The sequence below is a fragment of the Rhea americana genome, unplaced genomic scaffold, assembly GCF_003343005.1.
Source record: "Rhea americana isolate MKP2758 unplaced genomic scaffold, rheAme1 scaffold_45, whole genome shotgun sequence".
Taxonomy (NCBI): Eukaryota; Metazoa; Chordata; class Aves; order Rheiformes; family Rheidae; genus Rhea; species Rhea americana.
The window spans coordinates 4,333,854-4,342,907 of record NW_028186590.1 but is presented as its reverse complement, the minus strand read 5'-3'; the positions used below and the strand labels follow the sequence as shown (position 1 = coordinate 4,342,907).

General features: G+C 36.6%; 1 protein-coding gene across 1 annotated transcript in view; it reads left to right on the top strand.

The window, feature by feature from the left end:
- The first annotated feature begins 671 nt into the window (after positions 1-671).
- Positions 672-9,054, top strand: part of IMPG1 (interphotoreceptor matrix proteoglycan 1) — a 55,705-nt gene continuing 47,322 nt past the window's right edge. Inside the window, exon 1 of the mRNA XM_085316065.1 lies at positions 672-738. Coding sequence (XP_085172191.1) covers positions 672-738 — 67 coding nt within the window. The remainder of the gene's footprint in view (positions 739-9,054) is intronic.

Sequence of the window (9,054 nt, the reverse complement as noted above, 5' to 3'; positions counted from 1 at the left end):
GAGGAGGGAGGCTTCCAAGTCAAACACAGTGGAAAAGCCGAACGTAGTATGTTCTTGCAGAAAAATGAGGTCTTCCTCTTCAAAGAAAGTTACCTACTTTTTATGATCACAAGTTTGGAAATAGCACGAGCAGCTCTCCCCATGATTTCCCTTCTGCTCACATGCCATACCTCTGGAATGCCCAAATGACCAACGTTTAAAGGCAACGGGCACTAGAAGAGACTTCTGTTGTTTATCGTAGCRCTGCTGAAGGCTTCTGGGACTAACAGATGCTGCTCCAGAAGGTTAATAAGATGAAGACAGCTCTTCCAGCTGGACCGTAAGAGGGATTATGTCTGAGCAGAAGATAAACAGATTATTCCAGAAACAGACACTGCTTTTTTTTTTTTTTTTTAACTTCGTCACTCTTGTCTTAACACTCCAGTCCCCAGGGCTAGAAGTGTGTGCATTTGAGCGGTTTGTCCAGTTCTTGCATTCTGGCACCTGTTGCACTCTTTGCCTAGCTGCAACTCAAAGCAGTCCAAGGCTGTGGGGCACCTGAAAAAACAGTAAAAAGAAGGAATCGGAAGAAGATTGGGAATTTTAGTTAAGATTTTTTTTTTCTATTTGACTTAAATATCTATTTTTCCTGCATGATTGTTCTTGAAAATTGTGTATGATTAATAGCCAGCATGCATTTGAAAACTGGATTAATATTTTTGGTCATTTGCCTTGCTCTCCAAGTTCATGGAAGCAAAGGTGAGTTCATATATAACAAGATTATATTAACTTACATTGCATGTATTGAAAAAAATTGGAAATATCAGGTTGTCAGTTACAGAATTTGCTTGGAATTTGATGGTTACGATAAAGTTAGCAACAATGTTACCRCTGAAAGGCTAGATAAATGAAATGTTGACCGGATTTATCACTTGTAKTTTTAACTTTTACATTCTTTCTGATGTAAACTTCTAAAGAAGCTTTTGACCCTCTGCAAGAGATGCCATTTAGTTTTAGTATACCTGCATATATATGTCATGATGAAAAGAAATTTCAAATTTAAACAATTGTATAAAAGGAGCAAAAAAGCTGAAATGAATATCTAAGAAAGTGCTGCTGTTGTTAAAGATGTTTGCTATCATTGAAATGAAGAGAAAGGATATTTTTGTATTTACTAGTCATTCTTAGAAACAACTTCAAAGACTTTCAAATATACAAATTCTGAAGACAAACCATATTGCCAAATAAACAAAAAAACTGCAGTAAGAATTAYGTGTAGAACAGAACAAGCAGGAAAATATACACATTACAATAGGAAAATGAAAAAGGATGYATCTGCCAACATAAGTGCTTATTTGGGAAAGTAAAAACAAAGAGAGAAAGAAAACAGCCTGTAATCATAATAATTGGATAGAATATATAGCTTTTGTAACATGTAATAAAGTTTTCAAATCCACTATGAAGAATGGTTCTCCTTTTAAATGCACTAAAAAGTTTACAGCAATTTTAAAGCTCCAACAATAAAAAACAGAAGATGGTGGTGTGATTTTTCCCTGCTCGTTTCCATATTCAATAGATTGAGAGGTTTGGGGTAGCTCTTTAATTTTTTGATAGGTTGTTTACTAACATTTGTGCYTATGCTTTGACTTTTCATAGAATCATATTTACATAATTGAATAAAATCCCACATTGCAACTGCTTGGCCCAAATTATTCATGAATGGCCACCTATTTTCTGTCAATCTTAGGCATGTTAATTAAATGCAAAAAAAAAGTGATAAAAAAGTTGGTCTCTCCAAAGGTATTTAAGTATTTTTTTAAAAAGACAGTAYAAAATAACAAAATACTCTGCCATCAGTACTATTTGCAAAGCTTTGTTTATATATTATATTTACTATTTTTTTCAGTTTTGCTGTTCACTGCACCAATTTTCTTCAAAAAATGAAGAACACAAAATTCTTATATCTCACTAGAGTTATGTAAATCTTTTCTAGTAGACAATTACAGCAGTGAAAAACTCCTTGATACAATATAAYGCATCAGTTAGCAGTAGATTTATGTGCTGGTGCTCTATGAATTTACTTTCCTCTTTCATGTAAACAGTCTAATTTAATCATTAACAATATTCTGCAAAGGTGGCCAAAAAGAGAGAATGAGTGATAGATAGTTCATCTCTTCATCCCTGACAAGAAAAAAAGTTTATCAGAGTGCACTGCATTTAAGTTTTATATTTTATGACAGAATGAGTCAAAATGAATTTCAGGTTATTAGTGTGTGGTTGATGGTATCATTTATGTTCACAGTTGTAATGATGAAATGAGAAAGCAAGAACGTGAAAAGCAGGGTCAAAGATTTTCACCTATTGYAAATTGTGCTTGTATGTTACCATGTATTTCCTATAAAAGGTGTTGGTAAAACTGTGAGAGTATCCSGACAGAGAGAAAAACAGAATCGCCTACCATTTCTCCAAGAGGTGCAGTAGAAGACTCGGTGCTTAGAATGTCTATCAGTAGTCAGGAACTAATGCTGAATAATAAACTCATGCACTAGGGAAAGAAAGACTAAATTAGGAAAGAAATAATCTTTTTACTCTCTTGGAATTTTCTGATTTTTTGATAGCTTTCAAGGCAAAGATATTTTTTCTATGTATTCATGGGAATGACAATTGGAAAAAATCCTTCCTACCAATTTTATAAAGTACATCTGGTAGGCACAAATATGTAAGAATTAGTTTTTACTGTCTTGTAGTTATGCCATATATTATAACATTTTATAACTCTGCTGAATCTCAAATATATACCCACAAACCTCTAAGGAAACTTAATGCTTAGCTGCAGAATCATCTTTACCAGAGGAGAGATGCTGTCTTACAACTTAGCACTAGGGCTAGATATTTAGGGGAAAATATCTGCAAAAGCACACAGACATTCCCAATAGTTTGAATGCTTATATTAGTTACTCATTAATGATCTTAGTATACATGATCTGAGGCTTTTAGGGCTATTTAAGTTTAYAGTATACGTCAATTATAACAGACTAGGAAATAAGAGGCTAAGATACAAAATGCTCCTATCTTAAAAGAAAAACACAGAACTAATAATCTTCACGTATTTATAGAGTTAACTAGTTGCTTTTTTCCCTTTCAGTAACAAAACTGCCTTAAACCTAAATTCCTTTTTTACTCACATATGTATTTCAGGGTGAATAAATATGGGGATAGGTTACTAATATTTTTTATTCCTTCTTTTCCCACCTTATTTTACTAAAAGAGTCCTTCTCTCAGCCATTTAGAGGCCGTTCAGGAGCACCTCCAGTTCCCAAGCAAGCAAACAGAAATCTGTGGGGAGTAACGCAAAGACCCTTCAGAGATGGAGTGTTTATCTTTGGCCACAGATAGTGCCAAAATCCGGGAAATGACCTCAGTCTTGAACTCAGATATTTGCCCTTTTCCTGACACAAATTGTCTCTAAGAAGAAAAGGTGAGGGGGATAAAATCTTTATGAGGCCAAAAAATATATACATGCAAAATACGATGTTAGTGTAAATTTTAACAGATGAACTGTAAAGTATTGAAAATTCAGACTAACTAGTGAAATATAGAGAAGCTTCGAACTCTCAAAACTGTATGTTGATGCTGGGTACCTCCTGGCAGCTGATGGTCGCTGAGAATGCAAGGGAGCCAGAGAGCATTCAAGGCTGCTTAGTGTTAGTTTTCACTCAGTAAGCAAATATTCTCCATTTACTCAGTCATTCTTTAGGACACAAAGGCTTTCTGTGTGCTCTGTGAAATCATTTTAATTCATTCTGACTTACCCTTTCCTGTTCAGCTGTCCCAGTTCAGCAATAACTGTTGTAGAACTTCATTACTATAATTGCCCTTGAAAAAAGGGTTAAATAAATCTGTGCCAAAGGGAGAGTGAAGTGAAAAAACACAAAACTTCAAAGAAAGAAAGCAAAGATATTAGCTTTTTGCACTAAGATTATTCTTTATGAAGAATAATCCCATGGAAAAAAAAAAAAAAAAGATTTATCAACTTAAACCTAGCTGTCCTGGTTGTGCTTATAAACATGCTTATAAATATTTTGTTTTTCAAACAAAAGTGAAACTGTATTTTTTGGGTAGACTAGATTAGATAGAATAGATTATTAATCATACTTATTTCCTGTGTAAAAGATAAAATTGAAGAAATATTCTAAAATATTAAATTTTAATTCCAGATGTCCTCACACCCATACCAGAGTGATTAGTGCACTGTATGTAACTGAACAGTTAGATGTGTGGCTTTTTTGTCTGAAAGCTACTGTGGAGAACAAGGTTATTATTAATAATAAAAGATTTTCTCCTTTGATAGGATATGATTTAATAGGCTACAATAAAATAACTTTATCTGGAGGTAGCCTTCACCTGCTAGAAATCCAGATTACTGTTTATGCTATTCCACACTGCTCAGCTGACTGGGTTTCCTTGTAGCTTCAGCAGCACACTAAGTGACGTGGTCAAAATTCATCATGTGTAGCAAATACTCTGTCCTCTTCCCAAAAGGAAAACGGTATATGCATTCTGTTGCACATGCATATGCATATGTTTTCTCCTCTACCTGGTACCTCTTTCCCATTCCGGGTCCCTCTGGGGTTAAAGAGTCATCTGCTACTCTACTACACAATCCTTTCATCTTCATCAGGAATTAGGTGCACTACTCTGCACATTTTTGCAAGCCCAGCCAAATTTCCAACAATTAATTTCCTCCCTTTAGGAACTGAACAATACATCTCTTAAGAAGAAATATCTCCCAGTATCTCTATCTATAAACAYAGAGATAGATATAAAATATTAAAATAGATCTATTTGAGCAATAAATTGCCTTCTCAGTAAATGGAGTCAAATTGGTCAAGTATTTTTCCCTTCTAAGTGCAGGCTATTGCCTGATTTTTTCCTGCAACTCCAAATCCTGTGTGGTCTTATTCAAATTGTTCCTCATATAAGCAAATGAACAGGGACCTTCATACTCTACTGGCACTTAGTCACTATCAATTGCTATTTACCAGCCAGGTAATTTAGAACAGCGGCATATCTGGAAAACACAGGATTGACAGCCACCTGAGAGTTCCCTGATATCTTCCAGAGAGTCGGTATATTTATATTCCCTTTCATAATTGGAACTCACAGAATCACAGAATGGTGGAAGTTGGAAGGGACCTCTGGAGATCATCTAGTCCAAACCCCCTGTTCAGGCAGGGTCACCTAGAGCACATTTCCCAGGATTATGTCCAGACGGCTTTTGAATATCTCCACAGAAGGAAGATTTTTCCTCCTGAAAGTACATTCCTTCTTTGCACTGTGATCTGCCCTCATCCGGTAGGCTATGTGGACAACTACTCATGATCAGAGTACATAAGTGGACCTCCCGTTTTAACTTTATAATACACCTGTCAGACAGAGCAACACCATCACCTTCATTTCGCAAAAGGGGACCTGAGATGCAACATAGGAGCTGAAGCCCTAACCTGTAAGAGATACTAGGATCATAAAGCAGGACAACTGCAGAGTTTAGCAAGTTGATTTTCAAAGTAAATGTCTAATCATATAGATGTCTGCAAGTCAGTAGGACCTAGATTCAGTTTAAAAAATCAAAGGAAAATTAGGAGCCTACATACTCACTTGTATTTAAGCCACTGTGCCTGCCTTTTCAGTAATGTGGTTTACTGGCTCTTAAATTTCTACTTCACCGCAGAGCCAAGATCAGTTCCCTGTTAAGCATTCCTAACCTTTCAATACCTCTCTCAGACATTATCCTACTATCCTATTAATAACTCTGGCATCCATGAACCTAAATGGCCTGAAAATTCCAGTTTTAGTAGGTATGCTCCAGGTACACTTTTCGTATATAGGAGTATTCATGTCAACATAGATCATAAAAGCCTTAGCAATTTCAGAAAGGAGGTAGTGATGTACTCACCTTTTGTCATACGACTTTGTTGTTACAGAACTAATTAAGACAGTTCTTCTAATCATTTTCCTTCTCTTCTCCTTCAAATCTAGATTAATTTGATCTAACTTAGAAATTGTCCCAGCTTAGAGTAAGGAATGAGACCAAATGACCTCCAGATAACCCTTCCAGCTTAACTTTTATATGCAGCTTCACACTTAAACTTTGCTGCAATCTAACTTGGGAGATACCAGTTAAGTACASTTAAGAGGAAGTCACTCTCTGTCAGAATGAGATGGAATTATTTAACCAGAGACTGTAGATTATATTGCAGGATGAGTGCTCCTAAATTGAGAAAAATTGACTGATTCCAATTACACACATTCAAACACCAAGATGGCACAGTGGCTTCTGGTTCCTGGAAACCTTCTCATATACCAGCCATTCTAATCGTGACTATCTTTGAATTCTGCTGTTTCAATAAGCCCATTCTGTACTAATGTTACTCTTTGGCCTGCACACCATGATTGCTGCAATGTTGACAYATATGGCAAATATTGCTAGAACTTGAAGCTCTGCTGACTCACTGACTTAGAAGATGGTTGTGCATCTTGAGTAAGGCTGGTTAGCAAATGAATAGCAGAGGTGCTGAAATGAGTGTTTCAGCATTGCAGATTTGTATGAGTCTCTCCAAGAACCACTCAAACAGAACATTCTTTTGCGTACTTTACGTCCTTGTCAGATAAGAGAGCAGCAGTTCAGACCAAATGCTTCTAGTATGGCCAAGGAAATAGATATATAAGCTTCATATGTCAACATTAAAAACCATCATCTTTCAATGATCTAGTCTGGTTCCTGGGCTTTAACCAGACTGTGACAGGATTCAGATGTTGGTAATGAACTCATTAACAGGCTTTGATAGTTTCTCCATGAACTTCAGCAGCACTGGTTAGTAGAGCTAATGAGGACCAATGAGACTTCTTCACTGGAATTTGTACAGAAAGACTATCTTTCTACCTTAAATGAGATAAGTGATGTCAAGGAAAGCATGAGTTTCTTACAATGCTCTTTCAACTAAGAAGAATATGGGTCAGAATCATGTGTGTTGAGTCATAAAGTTTTCAGCATGTTCGATATTTGTGGTTGGTACAACTGCATACATTGTGAATGTAGGTTTGTTATTGGTCAGTATAAGACAACTTTATTCAAAAAAGCAAGAGAATATTACCAGTGGCATATTATCTTTCCAGTATAATAAGTAGATAAATCACTACGTTTCTTTTGTCATGAATTGTGTGGCTAGTATAATTCAAAGATTTTTATCAAACTCTTTTTTTAGGGAGAAGAAATTTTGTTGATCTGTAATATGGCCTAAGTTTGAAAAAAATTATGTTTCAAATGATCTTCTTCTGAGCTTACTTTCTGATGTTGATTCATTTAAAACAATTGTATTTTTCCGTGCAGCACTGAAAACCCCACAGACTTGTGTGAGTGGCTGGGAGGAGGGGAACAGCTGAGAGATTATTATTTCTGGTTTCATTTCTTTTGGAAATGAATTTCTTCACATTTAATGAAATTCCAAAGCACCTTAGTCAAATGAAGGTGGTGATCTTTGCCAATCCAGGTTAATGAATGGTTTGTGCCTTAAAAGAATAAGCTACCATTACTTAATTCCATATCACAGCTTTGGATGTATTGCCATTAAAAATAAGAAGAAAAATTAGAAAAAATAAAATGACGTTGCTGTCATTGCTAAGACATGTAGTTTAGAATAATTTATCACATTTTTCTCCAGATTATTTTCCCATATATCATCTGAGATACAGATTGTTTCCCTATAGTCAGATGGTTAGTACTTTTCATAAAAGGAAAACAAMAGGAATATATAATATAAGGACTCGTGAACACCTTCTCCTTGTCTCATTCAAGTACTATGCTACCATGAAAAAAAATGTTCATCTTCAATAAATGCATTTAGGAGTGTTGTCACCTGTTCCTGCCAAGTAGTAGGATTTATGAAAACTCACTACTCTCCTGAATTCTGAAGAATGAAGATTCCTTCATAGAAAGCTATCTAAAAACGAGGATTTTAAAATACTTTAAAGCTTCAGCTTTAAAATGCTGAATGTTACAAAACTCACCTTTTAAGCGACTTAATACCACAGCTTTATGGTAGGAGCCCAGAGCTCCTCTCCTGTGTCTCAGAGGGCTTGAACACAGCTTGTGAATATATGCAGGTGACTTTGTTGTCTTAGTGAATCCAAATACGAGATACAGGGACTGGATTTGCTGTGCTTTCTGCACAGAGTCCATTGCACACGAGCACAGAAAGGGTCCAGTGATTCCCTGGCATATCAGGTGACACTGAGTCTAGCATAAGACTAGATAAAAACAGGTGCATGAAAGGTTCTGTGTTGCTGGAGACACAGACATGAGCTATGTGACATTTAGTAGTGAACAGTCAACTTGACACAGAGTCTTCCAAGCTGGAGGCCTGGGCTGGGACCTCATGGGTCCTTGCCATAACTAGAAACCCAGGCTTCATTCCACAGCTAATGTTACTATTCAGTGACGCTTAAGATTGGCATTCACGCAAGCCAACAGGGMAACTAGCAATTGCAGAGCTCATTACAGCCAATATTAACTTTGAGAAGTATTTGCCTTAGCCCTCTTCCCCTCGTTCAGGACCGCAAGCATTCTCCTCTGGCCAGCGTTTGGCTTCCTCTGAAGCTAGGCATCTACGTGCATCCTTTATCCCTCAGCAAAACATACCTGCGGTAATGGGGCTGCCCTCTAACTGAGCAGYTCACCAGCTGAGCTAACTTAAAGCCAGTGGAGCGAGATCCAAACTCAGTTCCCTCCTGTGCCTCAGCCACCCCAGTTAGCTCACGGATAAGACACACTATCCACCAGGATGCAACGATTGCTGGGCAGAGTCCTCTCAGCAGTTCTTCTCAAAATTTGTTTGCTGTATGCATTAAAAATAGTTAAAGGATATATTGCACCCAAAGACAAGCACAAACAAGATAAGTAATCTTGCATTTAAGGGCACTCTGCTAGCAGAGACAAGATGTGAGCAGATCATAGAATCATAGAGATGAACTCTTATCACGAATTTTTCTAACATGGGATTCCATTCTGTCAAGTTT